The sequence below is a fragment of the Penicillium daleae genome, assembly GCF_028827525.1.
Source record: "Penicillium daleae strain IBT 16125 chromosome Unknown utg000004l_segment0_segment0, whole genome shotgun sequence".
Classification (NCBI taxonomy): domain Eukaryota; kingdom Fungi; phylum Ascomycota; class Eurotiomycetes; order Eurotiales; family Aspergillaceae; genus Penicillium; species Penicillium daleae.
The window spans coordinates 1,379,661-1,396,336 of record NW_026623152.1 but is presented as its reverse complement, the minus strand read 5'-3'; the positions used below and the strand labels follow the sequence as shown (position 1 = coordinate 1,396,336).

General features: G+C 49.7%; 6 protein-coding genes across 6 annotated transcripts; 3 read left to right on the top strand and 3 right to left on the bottom strand.

Moving 5' to 3' along the window:
* Window positions 1–2,394: 2,394 nt before the first annotated feature.
* N7458_004147 (uncharacterized protein) lies at window positions 2,395–3,206 on the bottom strand (the record flags this gene model as incomplete). Its single annotated transcript, XM_056907529.1, has 3 exons — window positions 2,395–2,598; window positions 2,872–3,059; window positions 3,125–3,206. 3 exons carry the CDS (start codon window positions 3,204–3,206, stop codon window positions 2,395–2,397), a joined length of 474 nt encoding a protein of 157 aa, XP_056768256.1.
* A 358-nt stretch (window positions 3,207–3,564) lies between these two features.
* N7458_004146 (D-mandelate dehydrogenase-like dehydrogenase) lies at window positions 3,565–4,682 on the bottom strand (the record flags this gene model as incomplete). Its single annotated transcript, XM_056907528.1, has 2 exons — window positions 3,565–4,304; window positions 4,376–4,682. 2 exons carry the CDS (start codon window positions 4,680–4,682, stop codon window positions 3,565–3,567), a joined length of 1,047 nt encoding a protein of 348 aa, XP_056768255.1.
* A 1,497-nt stretch (window positions 4,683–6,179) lies between these two features.
* Window positions 6,180–7,049, top strand: N7458_004145 (uncharacterized protein; the record flags this gene model as incomplete). The annotated part of the gene is made up of 1 exon (XM_056907527.1): window positions 6,180–7,049. The coding sequence occupies one exon, from the start codon at window positions 6,180–6,182 to the stop codon at window positions 7,047–7,049; it is 870 nt and encodes a 289-aa protein (XP_056768254.1).
* Window positions 7,050–8,555: 1,506 nt separating this feature from the next.
* On the top strand, window positions 8,556–10,682 carry N7458_004144 (glycoside hydrolase family 32 protein; the record flags this gene model as incomplete). The annotated part of the gene is made up of 4 exons (XM_056907526.1): window positions 8,556–8,720; window positions 8,792–8,873; window positions 8,935–9,755; window positions 9,825–10,682. The coding sequence occupies 4 exons, from the start codon at window positions 8,556–8,558 to the stop codon at window positions 10,680–10,682; spliced, it is 1,926 nt and encodes a 641-aa protein (XP_056768253.1).
* Window positions 10,683–11,404: 722 nt separating this feature from the next.
* On the bottom strand, window positions 11,405–15,684 carry jhd1 ([Histone H3]-lysine-36 demethylase; the record flags this gene model as incomplete). The annotated part of the gene is made up of 2 exons (XM_056907525.1): window positions 11,405–12,256; window positions 12,316–15,684. The coding sequence occupies 2 exons, from the start codon at window positions 15,682–15,684 to the stop codon at window positions 11,405–11,407; spliced, it is 4,221 nt and encodes a 1,406-aa protein (XP_056768252.1).
* N7458_004142 (uncharacterized protein) lies at window positions 15,662–15,964 on the top strand (the record flags this gene model as incomplete). Its single annotated transcript, XM_056907524.1, has 1 exon — window positions 15,662–15,964. The coding sequence occupies one exon, from the start codon at window positions 15,662–15,664 to the stop codon at window positions 15,962–15,964; it is 303 nt and encodes a 100-aa protein (XP_056768251.1).
* Between the last annotated feature and the right edge of the window lie 712 nt (window positions 15,965–16,676).

Here is a 16,676-nt window from a genome sequence, read left to right as displayed (position 1 = left end):
ACGCTGGCTAGAAAAGCACTTTATCCCACATACTAATCCGCGCGTACGCGGTCAGTTTCGGCTACTGATTCTTGACGGCCATGGTAGCTACCTTACACCCCTATTCGACCGTTTATGCGCAGAAAACGATATTTTACCACTTTGTATGCCTTCTCATTCATCACATCTACTACAACCACTAGATGTTGGCTGCTTTGCTCTATTGAAAAAGGCGTACGGCCGTTTCGTTAGCGATCTTGCGCGCCGAGGATACAACCATATCGATAAACATGATTTCTTGATAGACTACCAACGCGCGCGGCTAGAAGCCTTTCAGTCGGCTACTATCCAAAACAGCTTCACAGCTACTGGTCTAGTACCAGTTGATGCAGAGAGAGTGCTTAACAAGCTTAATATCTCTCTACGTACTCCGTCACCACCAATCAGCCGGCCAAGCAGCAGATCTAGCTAATTCGTGCCAGAAACTCCTAAAACCGTAGCTCAGCTACACAAGCAATCTAGCATGATGAGGCGTCTACTAGATCGGCGGTCAAAAAGCCCTCTAAGCCTATTAAAATTAGTGGTAGATCGGATTATCAAGGGCCACTACCTATCGCTGCATACTCTCGCATTGCTTATACAGGATAATACGAATTTACGCATGGCCAATGAGAAGATCGTCAAGAAGCGCAGTCGGTCAACTAAGCACCTACCCTGCGAAGAGGGTTTGACCATTAAAGAAGCCCTACAGCTAGCTGCGCAGCTAGATTTGCCGGTAGAAGAAGATGTGGTGGAATCGCATACGGAGGTCGAATTGCCTAGTCAGCCAACTAGGTCAGCGGCCAGGGCTCCGGCTAGGTGTAGTGGGTGTAGGGAGATTGGCCACAGGATTAATACATGTAAAAATCGTTATATTTAGTTAGATTAATGGGTGTTGGTTGAGATAATCGAATTTGAAATTTTCTAATGGGGGCAGGTGTCCAGGACGGCCGGGTGTCCAGATCGGCCGGGAATTACGTTATGCAAAATGTTAAACAGAAAACGTCATGTTCAACAAGTTCGCGATGTGAGCTCCATTTATCTTGATTCGTCTTAGATTAAATTGCGCAATGATGCGATCGATAATTGTCGATCATGCAAAGATTACGTACTACTGATCAGCGGGAAGGATTTAGTCTTCAAGATGACTGAAGAATAAAGACGTTCATCATTACAGGGTGTTCTGCAGTGCCTTCATCATGGCTCCTCTACTGGTATCGACTCTCACCGAGTAGAGACAATGCTCTTGCATGCGTAGCCGACTGACGCTCCCTTAAGGTTTAGAGGGAAACCGGATTCTTATAAAAGAGTGGTTCCCCTTGAGCCTATGCTACCTTACGGCTTCGAGTCGGCACGGGACGAACCCAACTTGAATCCAATAGGATGCATTGATTTGCCAAATTTATTACCATGGTATATGACCAGTCTCATCAGCTGTTGCGACAGACCTTTAGAATCCGTTGCGTTGGATCATATATAGACCATCATAGCCTTGTTTGAGAGCGTATAGTGAACACCTTGGGCTGATAATGATGATGATTCACAGGTTTAAGAGGCTCATAAGTAAAGACATGTATGTAAAGTCCTCTCAAAAACCTCGAAATGGGCGGGAAAGGGCAGATCACGGCATTATTCACTTTTGTATACATAAATAGCGCTGTTCAATCGCCGAAAGGATTTATTCGAACCACGTGGACAAAGCAAGGGCGGCAATGCTGTTGAGTCCTTCACCCGCCGTCTGTCTCTGTGGATTTCCAGATATCGGGCACCGCAAGAATTTGAAATCTAGGGAGACTGGTTTTAAGTATAGCAGGAAGATAATGTGAGATTGTATTTTCTCTGATTGTGAAGAAGAATAGAAGTGAAGAAGACCAACTCAAGTATGTGGTAATACATTTTGTTTAAGAGAATTTAAGAGATATTGATATTCTGCATATGCAGGTCCGCATAAATAGATAAAGGAGGTGTCTCCGTTATTTATCATCTCCATTTGCTCACAGCCCAAGTAAAATTTGAACATAAAAGCAAAGTAAGCCCTTTCGACTTCGAGGACGTGATTCCGAACATTGTTCTCTGCCTGAATCTGACAGTGAGTTTGGTCTTTTATATTGATAAGGCCAAGATAGAGTTATTTGCAGGATGGCTGCTTTACCAGCTTTCAAGCCTTATATTCTCACAACTGTTATTTCGGGAGATGAGACTGTCTTTGCTAGAGATGTATTTCTGTGTGACGACTAGCTCAAGAACGAAAGAAAGATTCGAGAAAACATGAGAAGGCTCACTCCCAACGTGCGTCCGCTTAGAAGTCGAGAAGTTTGTTATTAACACCGTAAAAGACCTTCATGACCTCATCATCCAACAACGCATTCACCTTGTTCATATCATATTCGCAGCTCTCAGGTAAGGGCAGTCATTCATCTCCATGCCCCACAGGACCCGGGCAACCTCACATGATAGGTTGTTGACAATGGCCTCCTCGAACAAATCTGGGTGGTCGTGGACTTCGAGGACTATTGCGATGTGATCACCCAGGCCTTGGTTGATCGGTTGCTGGGCCAGTTGGACGGCCAGACATAATTGCTAACCAACCGAGCTAGAACTCGGCAAACAAATTTGCCATGTTTTTAGCATGGATCGGCGGACTGTACACGGCAGCATACTACGGCGGTATGAAATATCTTCATCGCCAACTGGCAAGAAAGGAACGCACCCTAGTGTAGCAGAAACCGGGGTTGCGCTTACAATGCTCAACGAAGATGGACATTCCCGCACAGTTCGTTGGTCATGATGAACTGACGGAGCGTGGCCAGGCGCCCATAGGCATCGACCAGGACACGGACCCTAACGTCCTACCGAGCTGCCAAGATTCGATGGAGAGTATGATGAATGGCGTGGGGGGTTCTCGGTGATGTATCTCTCGGGCTGTGCGATGTGCCGCTTGTTGAGGTCTAGGAAGTGCGGCATATGCGCTAGCCAGATATCATCGTTGCAGGTGTTGACGGAGGGGAAATTTCCAGAGCTGGTCTCCAGCTGAGAAGAGGCTGACTGGAAAGTTCCAGAATCTTGAAACGGGTAATGACGAGGTCGATATCGGTCAGGGAAATACCCGTGGTGCCGGTTGATTCGTCATCACTCGAGAAGGAACTAGCCCTCGAGGTCATCACGGTCGGAATCCAGGGGTCGTACATGTTGAGAATTTGGCAGAGAGGGTTGAAGAGAGCCTCTGAAGTGATATAAGAAGAAGATAGAAGGTGAGCGAGGGAATGAGGTTGAGAGCGGGAGATTGGAGAGGAGTCGAAGGAGAAAGAATACTTCAGAGCAGGAGCTTCAAGGTGAATATATGCTTTTGGGAGGTCAGGGTAGGCAACAGGTGAGATTACTGCTTGGTGGAAAGTCAAGGTAGATGCTCCCTCCTTTCTACGAAGCTCGAAGGCATCACTGGAGACAGGCAGGTATCAGGGTGATATTATTAAGAGTGAGCGGTCATGATTCGTGATAATATGCTCAGGTGATATACACTTTGGCCAGTCCAACATTTTTCATCCTTCACAGCTTGGACAATGCAGCCTTGGAAACCAAGTGCGCGTTGACAGGAGTGATAGCTTTGCCTTTCTCGTGGAAAGAGATGATATTCTCCATGCCCAGACTCTCAAAGCCAATGTGTGAGTCCAGAGAAGCACCAGCATTATGAGACAGTATCTCGACGTTCTTCATTTTACCCAGTTCAGGGTTGATATGCGGTTCATTAAAGTGCACATCCAAGCCGGCAGCAGAGAGCTGGCCCCTCTTCAGAGCATCTAATAAAGCAGCCTCGTCGAGGAGCTTACCACGGGCAATATTGACGAGACGTGAACCGCGCTTCATCTTCGACAGCAGCGATGCGTTGAGCAAGGTCTCGCCGCTGAATGGAGTTGCCACCACCACACAGTCAGATTCTGCCAGAAGGGTGTCCATATTCTTGTGGAAGGTGGCCCGGGAGACTTGCTCCAGCTCACGCGGCATCTGGACAATATCGTGGTACAGAATCTTCATGTTGAGAGCTAGGTAAGCCTTTTCCGCCGTGCGGCGGCCAATTTGGCCGAATCCAATAATACCAAGAGTGTGGCCCTTGGGGTTGAGCGAGACAGGAGCAAGATTGCGGTTCGCATCAACGAACTGATCAGGGTCCAAAGAACGAGCAGCCATTGCCGACCAAGAGAACAAGCGGAAGGTGGAGATGATCAACCAAAGGGCTGCATCGGCCACAGACTCAGTACAAGCAGCAGCAGCATTGCAGTAGATGATGCCTGCAGTTTTCATCAGCATGGGTCTCTGGTGGGTGAAAGATATCGAGTCCATTGGGATTATTTGGGCTTACCTTTCTTCGCCAAGCAGGCAGTATCAACCCAATCAAAACCAGCACCAGCACTGGCATACACCTTACACGAGTCAGGAAGCAGGGAGATCAATTCCTCATCCCAGTTGCCCATCTCACCACCTGTGTTCCAGAAGGGTCGATACATGGCAGAGAAATCGCCAAACTTCTTCTCCTTCAAAGCACGGATGAACTCCGGACGCGACATACTATACGACCGACGGATCTCAAATTGATCCTTGAATTTTGCGTACAATTCATGGTTCCAACGGATATCGTCACCTAACTGAAGGATGATAGGCTTGCCCATTTTGACTGTTCACTTTTGGTCGATAATAGAGTTTGAGAGGCGGGCGAAACGACGCGCTATAACGAGGATCCAGGAGTGGACAACGAGAGAATTGAAATACCCAGAGACCCAGCGAGATGCAACGGTTAAGTACCTTCAGATTCAATTTTACCACCTTTCACAGCGGCTATTGCAGCACAGCGGGCTCTGTTTCTGTGGTCGGCTATTGACGCCGTTCGGCTATAGAAATCCGATGCCTCAGCGGGTGTGGAGTTGCCCCCCACGGCCCGGAAACAGCTCCGCACGGTGACTGCCCATCAAGAAGAAAAATAAGGGAGTTGCAATATCTTATTGGGTATTGGTGATGAGGAATGGCTACTTGAAGTTGATAAATTCGCTTCTCCGCGCTAGGAAAATGATACTAATATAGATATCTCTTCGTTCCAACTGCGGCTTGCGCTATGGCGGGTATCTTTCTGCAGATCACTCGATACCCGATTCGGAATCATACATCCAAGTATGTAGACTCACCTGAGCACATAGTCAATGACTATCTTATAAGCTAAAACAAAATTAGCTATTGATTTATGATTTCAATGACATTAAATGTGTTGTATCTACCCTCAAAATTTGACAAAGAAAACAAGTCGCCAACGCCTTTCACCCCTTGTCGACTGAGACGATATCAGCAAGGATGCCTGGTAGCTATTAAGCGATACTCTTCCGTAGTTAATATTCGGAGTCATTAGTAAGCCTGGCTTCTAAGCTTAAATAGTTAGAAGCTAGGGATTTGTCATGGTGAGTTATGTGAATTTTGAAGCCAGTTCATTGTACAGCTACTATTACACATCAGTATCAATTACCTGCTTTGTGCGTGAAATCCCCTAGAGTTATAGCTAGATTATATTGACGGATAATAATACCATAATATTTAAGGTCCAGCCTGTTTTCTTGCTTCACGTGAAGTAATAACTTTCAATCACTATTAACAGGAGGGGAGTCTGATGATATAAGTGGTCTTTGACGACCTCAAGCTAGACGCTTCTAGTAGAACCACCGCTCACTTCCTTTATTAAGGCCCTCTATAAAAGGCTTTCTCTTGTCTTAGTAGTTCTATTTTTGTTTCATTTATGTAGGTATCTTGTCTTCTACATTACTTAATATCAATCTTTGTGCTGTAATTGCAAACTCCTCCGATAGACTGTATAGAACTCTTCGTCATGAAGCCTGTCTCTACTCAAGTAATATGAGGTATTACATGGTACTCATATAGCCTCCTGTTCCTGCTGTTCCGGAACTTATCTCTTGATAGACCTATGCCTATCGGCATGACTTTCACGTGAAGAGCTTTAGGAGTCATTCTCGAGTTGTTTGTCAGGATGTTGTCACAGAACCGTACAAATTATCATAACTCTTACCTCTAACTTATTTACATCCATGTTCGACCATCTTATCCCTTTCTTCGTTCGACACCTATCCCTCTTCAACCTTGGTCTTTACAGACGGCGATCATGCGAAATGACCACTCCTGCACCGGCACCCCCTATTACGCGTAACAGCACCCGAACGCCCATCCAAGACCTCGACATCGAAACAATCAAAAAATGGGACATCTACACGTGTGACCTGCAGCAAGCCTGGAACTTTGCAAAGCGCGGCTTTGCGGCCACTCTCGATAATGTGCGTCTCTCGGACGAGGCTGTATTTGCTCTCACCGTGTTCATGCCTCCCTCCCTGCGCGCAAAATACTACCGATACGACTTCGACTCTCGCGGTGATATTCGCGAATATCGCGTCCCCCGAGACCCGCCAATGGTTATCCAGTGTCACGGCATCAACTGGTTCCCCGTGTATCGCAAGACAACCATCCTCTGCGGCTCCTGGAGCCTAGCATGTGGCTGGCTTCGAGGCACTGTGGTCTTACCCTATTACGGCTACCAGATTGGCGAATTTGTCGCTCCCCCAGAAGCTGCTGCGGCTTGTTCGGCACCGCTCCAGCTTGACTGCCATCAGTCGCGGCCATCCCCCTCCGGTATCAGCCCTGACAAACTTCTCCTAGAGCATTGCCCTCCTACTTCCTTGACCGATGCTATTGCCCGCCAGGGAATTTATATCAGCATGGATATCACTGTTCCACACATCATCGTCATTGATTCAAAAGAGACATCTGGCTTTCAGACGTTGACCGAAATTGAAGGGTTTCACTACCTTGCCGGCCCTAACTCCGACCCTAAGGATCCGTCTCAGTGCATCCACCAGCACATCTCCTCAAAGGGTGATCTTAGGGAGAAGTATGGCGGCCCATACAAGAATGCAACTACCATGAAGCCCCTGAAGACTCACACAAATTGGAGCGGACGGTCTAAAAAGTGCAACCATGCGCACTAGATGGCTTTTGGCCTGGACTGTCATTGGCTCCCCGGGTCTGGGAAGAAACTCAACGCTGGAACTGTCCTCACATTTACGGCCTCGGTAAGACTCATGAATCTATTTCGACACTGTCATCTATGCTATCTAGTAGCCAGATGTTGCTAAGGTGTGTCACATAGTTCAAACAATAAACTGCGTTTGTACCGTTGCTTCCCGTTGCATTTTTTGTTGGACATGTTTGTATCAGTAAGGCTAAGTCTATCTATCATGAACAGAAAATCTGTACCGCTGTTCTGCAGACTGCCACAAATCAGTCCGGCCTTAGAAAAAAGGACTATGTCAGTAACTAACGAAAGTGGGTCCAATTCCTAAAGTATTGGTTAAGTTGAATATCCCTTAGGCCCAAATTATCTTTGCAAATGTTGGTACTAAAACGAGAATCCATGTCAAAGTGATCAAAAGCCTCAGGGGACGATTATTTTTACCAGGCGCATTTGGTCTACTGTGATTCAAGGAAGGTTATTATTACAAAACCTTCTTTCATGATTCTGCTTATACGCAACGACCCAATTAGCGTTCCTGGTGTGAATATTTTATGTTTCTCGGGCCTTTTTCCAATGCACAGGTCAGCAGTATGGATTCAGAATACAAAATGAACGAGTTCTCCGGTAGAATTTTGAAGTAATCCAGTAACCATGAAAGATGGAGCGTCCGTCAATCAAAGCGCAGGGGAAACATGAAGCCACCTTTTAAGTGGTCATAAAAGCCAGACTAGCAAACTAAATTGGTACGCACATGAAGAGACCCCAGACCTCGACTCCCAGATCTTCATTAGTCATATAGATCGCTCTCATAGAGGTGTACAGAGGACCGGCATTGAGCATATTGTTCAGCCTTATAACCAGAAGGTACGAATTGAGCATAGATCTAGGAAAGTTAGGACACTGATAGTCGGGTCTACTGCTAATATACATGCAAATTTTGCATCGATATCCCCGGGCAACGTCCTTCTGCGGGGTTAACGTCTTATGCTTTCCTCCCGTTCCTCTAAGACGAAAACTCCCCCCACAAAAAGCATAAGAATGTCGGGCATGGAGTAATTTCGGCTCTCTAGAATATTCTCGGAGGAGCTAAATCCTGAATCCAACGCTATTATCCACCGGGATGCCGAATGACATCCATATGTGGTCGACGCTGTTGATTTCGGGGAAATACTGGAGTTTTATGGGAAGATCCTCGGGTGGTTGCGTCATTTCTATTTGGCATCCACATTCTTGGCAGTCAAACACCCCGTGGACTCGTGGTAACCCCAGGAATTAACTAAAGAAAGGTTAATTTAGCTTTTGGCTCCCTGCCAAATTGTTTCTTGTCTAGTTCCCTGCCTAGCACGGACATCCGAGGATGTGGCGATTAATATCCGGAGGTGTTACATGACTTTCCCCCAGTTTTCTATAAAGACAGGGGTTTTGACGCAGCCAGTTTCCCCAGATCTGCACGATCTTTCATTCGAGTGAAAGAGCAATCATGAAGACCAACACAATTGCTACGGCGTTAGCGCTGGGCGCAGGTCCTTCGCAAGTATTGGGACAGGCTCTCTCGGTCGATATCATTGACAAAATGGGGAATAACACCCTCTTTTCACGATGGAGGCCAACTTCTCATTTCCTTGCTCCTGCAGGATGGATGAACGTATGACCATGTCTTCAATCGAGTAAATCAGCAAGTGAAGCGTGGCTAGCTAACAAACATATACTGATCAGGACCCCTGTGGACCGATGTATGATCCAGTTCGAGGTCTCTACCACTTGCACTACCAATTCCACCCTAACCATGTTAACTGGGGTATGAGCTCCTTGCACGAGGAATGATTTGCAATTAAGTGCTAATCGGATCAATATTCCAGGCAATATCTCTTGGGGACACGCAACATCCCCCGACCTCATTACATGGACTGACGTCGACCATCTTCCCAACGACGGAGTTCCTGCTTGGAAGGACGACCAGGCGCAATCAATTGGCACCACCAATATGACTAGCAACCACAACCCATCTCTATACAACCACCTGGGTATTTTCTCGGGAACCTCCCAACCAGTGAACCTTACTGGTGGAGTTGACGGCACGTTCTTGACCTTCTACACGGCTGTATCTCGTCTCCCTACTTCATGGAATTCGCCGTATCTCACTGGTACCGAAAGTCAAGGTCTTGCCTTCTCTACCGATGGCGGAGTTACATGGGAGCAATACGAGAATAATCCAATTCTCTCTCATCCTCCCGCCGGTTGGAACATCACCGGCTGGCGTGATCCCTTCTTCGAGCCCTGGCCACAGATGGATGCGTTCCTCAACCTGTCAGAGCCTCACTGGTATGCTGTCTTTGGTTCTGGAATCAAAGAAGTTGGTCCTCGCATGCCTCTTTACCGTGCTCCAGCTTCGGACCTCACCAACTGGACCTTCTTGGGAGCTCTCTGGGAGCCGGAGAAGAACAGTACTCTTGGTTCTCTTGAGGAAACTGGTACTTACGGGTTTAACTTTGAGCTTTCAAACTTCTTCTCGATTGGCGACCGGTACTTTGTTAGTATGGGCGCCGAGGGTGGCAATGTCAGCTTCCACCAGCAAAAGTGGTCTCTCTGGAATGAGGGAACTCTCTCCCTAAGGGCGAATGGAAGTGTTGCTTTCAATCCCGTTGCCGGCGGTGCAAGCGACTGGGGTCTTCTATACGCGGTAAGTATCATTCTGCTCGACACTCTTAGCTTATCCCTCCGAAAAAAGATCATACTGACACATCAAAAGTTGACTACTTTCAACGATACCAAGAACAACCGCCGAATCCAATGGGGCTGGGCTGAAGAGGACATGAACAACTATGCAATCACACAGCAAGGCTACCAAGGATCACTCGCATTGCCTCGAGAAATCTTCATCAAAGACACGCCCAACGTAATTCACAGCCTTACAAACACTACTGCCGGAAACGCACGCTACTTCGCCAATGCAAATGGCACCTGGACCGCAAGCACACTCGGTGTCCGCCCAGCCCCCGACGTCGTTGAGGGCCTCCGTCGCGGATCCAACCACACAAGCTACCCATGCAACAAGAACCAATGCAACATCAAGAACATCACTCTGCCCTCCAAACTATCCAACTCATACCAGCTAGACGTGGACATCAAACACACGACCGGAATCGCCGGAGTAACAATCGCCGCATCGCCCAACCGCGAAGAATACACAAACATCTTCTTCAACCCCTCCAACAACAGCATCGCCGTGGACCGCAGCCACTCGTCGCTGATCACCATGTTCACCAACTCCACACACGAGGGCTACTTCAAGCCCTACACCTTCCGAGAAAAGAACGGCAAGAATACCACCGAATCCATCCAGATGAGCATCTTTGTTGACGGCTCGCTGGTCGAGGTGTACGTTAACGAGCGCTTCGCTCTTACTACTCGCATCTATCCCAGTCGGGAAGATAGTACCGGGGTTACGCTGTACTCGGCTCCGGGTGCGAAGGTGGAGTACTCGAAGATCGAGATCTGGGACGGTCTGTTAAATGTCTGGCCTCACAGGCCGGAGAATAGCAGCTCGCTTCTTGTGTTTGATACTGCCGCTGAGACGGACAATTACACTTGGTGGACAGGGAACTAAGTCAGTGATGTGAGTGCTGGCGAGGACTCTGACATCTGGATGGATGCAAATAGATTAGAACTGAAAGGCTTCAATAAAAAGATTTTCACATTCAGAATTTCTCCAATGCCATGAAAAGTACCAAATTATTCTGTACCTGGCTACCCAGTCAAAGAACCCCTCGGGTTAAGCTAAAAAGGGAAGGACGAAGACAAGCTTCATACGTAGTACAAGATGCAAGATACGAAGAAACCCTTAGACGAAGACCGCTAGCAGTCATATTCGCACAAGAAACAAGAAACTAAGCAACAGTATACGGCATCCGAATGAAAACGAAGCATGGTAGAAATGAACGTCCACATAAAACTCGGAACGAATTATCGGAACGACAAAGGAAATAAAATTCCATGAGACAAGCAAGTAGGCCGTAGCCAGACCAGACCAAATAAACAAGAAAAGCCGATGCACACAGGCAATCAGAATGGAAAATATCATCAATGACTCAAACGGAAACCCGTGAAAACTCCGTCCAGCCAGACTAATGTAACGCCAGCAAAAGCAAGAAAAGAATATGTAAAACTCCGAATCTCCAGACCCAATTCCTAAAATGATATCCTGAACAGATCCATCGCGATGACAAAAAAAAAGGAAGACCTAAGAAAGGAAACGAAAGAGAGGAAGGAAAAGAAAAGAAAAGACGATCCTGGTTGTAAGACGATCCTGGTGACAACCACCGTCTCGGTCTAGCCACGTCTTCGCCTTAGACCAAACTCCTCTTCTTGAAGTTCACGGATCAAGCGGAGACTCTCGGCATCTGCATCATCTTCGATGCGATGCTTGGCATGTTTGGATTGATGGGGAGACATGGAGGTGGTGGCATGTCGATCGAAGCGCTTTTCAACCATTGGCGAGCTCTTCTTGGCGTGGGATGAAGAAGGGCGAGAGGATGGTTTCCTAGCCGATGAGGGGCCGGGAGTAGTCCGGCGTGCGGTATGTGACGTCGCAGGTTTCGAAGGGCGAGGGGCTGTAGGTTCTGGGACAAAACGCTCGACATGTCTAGGTTGACGGGATGAGTGACGAGAGCTGGAGTTTGGCGTGTAAAGGGTAGTGTGTGCTTCCCCCTCCACTGATGCGAGTGGTTCACCGTCCTGCACCACATCCATTTCATCGGCCAGCGACGTAGGTGGGGACACTAAGGACGTGGTTGGTTTGGAAGAGGCAGCCAATGGATTTGTATCCTTGATGTCTACCGAGTCGACATGGAGGACCGGAGGTGATGCATACAAGGCATGGCCAACAGTCACCACCTCGGCGACTTTGCTTGGCTGAGGTTGAAGGTGACCGACAGCGTCGTATGCGACAATACCAGCATCCGATACATCCTGTGGGACAACTGCAGTAGCAGCATATCCCTCGAAGTTCATGGGATGCGTGATCGGCGACGTGCTCTCCTGTTTAGTCTTCTTGGCAGGTGCAGGAGCAGCCTCGTCTTCATTAGGCCGAGGCCGCTTTGATGAGGCCGTTCCGCGAGGCTTGGAGCGTTCTTGAGCTTTGATCGGGTCAACTCGACCGTACTCGTCATGGATGCAACGGCGCTGTTGAATAGTTAGTAAAGAGATCATGAAATAAGCAATAACTCATCGGGAGTACCAACCTTGCTCTTACGACAATCGTCACACGCCTTGCTGCGTCCCTTTTTCCCACCGTTGACTCCATCGGGGCTCAAGTCATTGAGTCGGTTGGCGGCAGCTGTTGACGTACTCATGACTGCTGAGTGGAACTTACCAGAGCCCTCAAATCGATCAAAGCCAACCACGCCGTTGCTCTGGAATCCAGCTTGAGAAGCAATCGCCGCCAAAGAGTTCAATGCAGAGACAGCATCTTGCGCCAGTGAGGACGGAGTACTGAGGCCTGAGGTAGCACCAAAGCCGTTCATACCCAATTGTCCACCCAACATTCCCAAGTCATTCGGCTCATCCTTATGACGACAACGAATCCGGCGACGGCGACATGCATCACAGGCCACACGCTTGGGTCCTAAGCCAGATCCACGCGGCGCAGGTCGGGGCTTAGGCGCCGATGACGCTTCTTGAGCGACAAACTCGGGGAGAAACGCGGCTGGCACCGGTGTGGCACTTTCTGTTGGCGGATAGACTGGCAGGGTATTGTCGACAGGTGGAGCAGGTGTGGTAATAGCTTCATCCGATGGACGCTGGACTGCTTGCCGCTCAGCATAGGTGCGCTGGCTGTCGACATTACGTTCAGATCGTCGGCTCGGACGCCCAGAGGACTTCTTCTCGGTGAGAGAAACCTTGGGGTTCGATTCGATAACGCCCAGACGAGTCCACTGCGGCGCTTTCTCATTTCCGCGCTTCCAGGAAACCCAGATACCAAATTTCCTGATCATGTCCACAGGGTCACCGATACCCTTTGGAATGGACCGTCTGACCGCATTGCGAACTTCTATGGTGACTCCCTCAACGTTGTACGAGCTGGCAATGAGCGCTGTCCGCAAAAGGTACTTGGTCAACTCAGGCAGTCCTTCCAGCTCAGCCTGAGAGTAGAATCGAGCGTTGAAGTATGGTGATCCCGCAGGCTCTTGATTGGCAAGTTCCCCAAACTCATAGTAAATAGGGTGATGCCGGTGGAATCGATAGTTCTCGTCCTGCGCGAATGCGTCCATAACATTTTGCGGAATGGGATCATCGTCCAAGTATCGTATCGCTGTATACCATTGAATCTTTTGGAAGAAAGGATAGCGGAACTTCTTGGGGACTTTGGTCTCCTTCTCGATGTTGAGCACCTTTATCTGCATGCCATAGTTCAGTCTGGTGAGGAAGTTGCCACCAATGACCAGGCTGTTCTCCGGAGTCCAGACGGCATGGATCCATCCTGAGGGGATCAACATGGTATCACCCTCCGACAGATCCACGCGATAGCACTCCTTTGTCTGATTCCCGAGAAATATCGAATCTTGGGCGGGAGAATTGCACCACTCCTCGTACTTCTTCAGGTGCTTGTCTTTCGGAGGGATGAAAAAGAACGTCTTCTTTCCCTTGAGGATGTGGTAATACACCGATGATCCGCCAAAGTCGATGTGGAAATCGGTATAACAGTCGGCAACGGACATGAGACAATAGAACTGAACCTTGGGATAGTCGCCAATGGCCTTGAGCTCGTCTGGCCACACTGCATCCTGCAGATCAAGATCACGCACGACCTTGGGTCGCTTGATAAGTCTGCCTAACCTGCTCTGCGAGACTTCGAGGCTGATGACGTTCCGCACTGGTTTGTCTGGCTCGTTGCTCTCGTAGTAATCAGCCCACTTCTGCATGTTCCACCTCTTCTCTTCTCCTTGTTGCGATTTGACATCGATGACTTCAACCCGTTCTTCGGGGCCATATAGTTCAGCTACAGCACGGACGGTCAACCCTTGCGGAATGACCATATCCAGCTGATCTTGTCCACAGTCAATAGTTTCCCGAAGGCGCGTCTCGTGTTCGTCGAGGTGCTCAAGCAAATCGTCAAACATCTCCTGAGTGGAAGCTTCTTGCACGAGAGACTCGAAATCTGCGTCCACCTCTGGAACGGGTTCCCGAGTATTCCAAGCAGCGGGTATCACAACTGGCTCCGTCCACCCATTGCCCCGTTCAAAGTATTCAGCAGTTACCAGCTCGGGCTTCATCCTGGGGAACTTCTCAGGAAGGAATCTAATTTTGCCTTGGCGAATAGGCTCGAGGTAATGATGCTCCATTGAATCCGACGCCGCCTTCACCACGCCCTGATTAAGACCAGCATAGTCGATTGCGGTCCGAGCCCTGGAAGATTTGCGAACAAAGGTCGTTTGCCCATGAGTAGATCGGCAGTTACGACAAATAAACTTATCCACGGTGCGGACTTCACGATCGTTCTTGAACCCGGCACAGACGATATGAAACCAGCGCTTGCACCCGTCGCAGCCAATCCACGTATCTTCTTCTTGTTGTTCTTCGGGCACCATAGGGATCCGCACCATATGACACGCGGCACAGCTTGCCTGATTCGTGTCACTTCCATCCTCTTCTTCTTCAACCTTGGGCGTCACGTCCATTGTTTGATGAGAACGATGGGGCTCCTGTTGTGGACCGATGGATCTGGCGTCGCCGTATCCCGCGTAACGCGACACCCCCGTCGTTGAAGTGCCGTCTTCGTTGTCTTCTTCCCAGACGATAGGAGCGAGCGTACCCGCGCTGGTGGTGGGCCGCACGCCACGGATGACCGGGCGCGAGATGAATGCAGATCCATCAGAACGCGACCTCATACGTGACTGCGGAATGTGATCCTCGGCATAGTGATACGCGAGCTTTGATTCCTCCGGGGAGCCACTATGCTCAGCATAAGGAAACCCAAATCGATTATGTCGCATCGAGTCACCTCCGTAGAGATTGTTGTGGTGATGATAGGTTTCGTCGATACTAACTCGTTTCATGTGATGGCTGCTCGGTTGGAAGCTGGTGGGTCGAGCGAAATTGAGCAAGAGCTCAGCATCTGTTTTCATGCTATCCAAAATTGACGGTTGAGGGTTGTTGGCTGGCGGCATTGCCCGAGAGGAGGAAGAACGGTACGGGGATGGATCACGCTCTGATCGAGGCCTTTTCGCGGGTCGTTCGGCATTCTGAGGCTCGGGAGGAAATAAGGGGATGTTCGATCGGGAATTGGGAGAGGATAGGCGAGGCGGGAGCGGAGCGAAGGTAGGGCTTGTTGCGAGGGCAATCGTCGCAAGCGTGTCGATGGTGGAATTTGAGCGGCCATGTCCCGACCGGTGATGAGAGCCAGCATCCGCGGGGGGAATCCGAGCATGGTTTGACGGGCGCTGATCGTGATCGAGGCTAGCAGCCCGTGCAATACTGCGCTCCGTCCACGATGCTCGAAAATCGGCGGTCGAGGGTGTGATGGGCTCGACGGCGCGTCGCGGAGGCGACGGAGTACGGTATTGCGGGGGACGCTCGCCTAGAGGCATCATGAATGAGGCTGCGCTCATCATTATTGGCAGGTTCCGACGAGCGTCGGGCGCGAAGAGGGTTTGGTGTGAAAAGCTCGAAGGTGCGACGAAATGCGACTTTGCGGCGAAGTGGGTGCAAAGCGGGGATGTTGGACCACACGGACTAGCGAGAGGCCGTCGGAGAGGAAAGGAGTGTCATTCCTGGTGGCAGAAGATGCGCACGCAGGGCCGTGAGATGAACAACGATGCTCGAGGGACGATTGATGGCGGCGGAGGAGATGGCCGACGAGGAGGCGAGGCCAGTCGCGGCGGAGCGAGTTGAGGGGGTTGTGAGCGTCGAGGCGGCGGGTCGACAAAGGCGCCGAGGAGAGTCGCGCCGCAGCCCGCGGGCGGGAAAGGAGGACGGATTGAATGCAATCCAGTCAGCAGGAATCAGATCCTGCAAACTGGATGACGAACGGGAGGTATGCGTCTAGATGGGAACGGTCCCGGGTGGTTTGGAAGAGCGAGGAGGGGAGGACGGAGCGCGGTAGACGAACGAGGGAGGAGGGTAGGTCGGTCGAGAGCCTGTTTCGCACGGTATGTACGCGGAACCAGCTGTTGCAGCCGGAGGGAGTGTCCTGATGTCGATGACCCTCCCTTTCAATCGAACCCGATGGTTGTACGAGAGTGAAATGCGTTTCGCGACTGGATTGTGTCTGGAAAGAGAGAAGAAAGCCCGTTGGCGGCCCCGAGCTTCGACTTGCGACGAGAGCGTCTTCGCCGAGCTGTGACGCTGATACCGTCCGATACCAATTGTAACCGCAATCTCGTCGATAATCGCCCCCAACGTGCCGCGATTAGCAGGTAGCACGTGTTGTATTATTGTCATGTACCGTCACAATGGAAAGGGCGCTTACCTCATCCTCGAGGCCTCAGGCATGCACTAAACCGCAAATGGACGTGCCAAGCCCACCTCGTGCTTCTCTCTGCGTGTCTCTCCTTCGTCTTGCGCTGTTCGCCTTTTGAAACCACCACTTGCCCTTGATACCCCC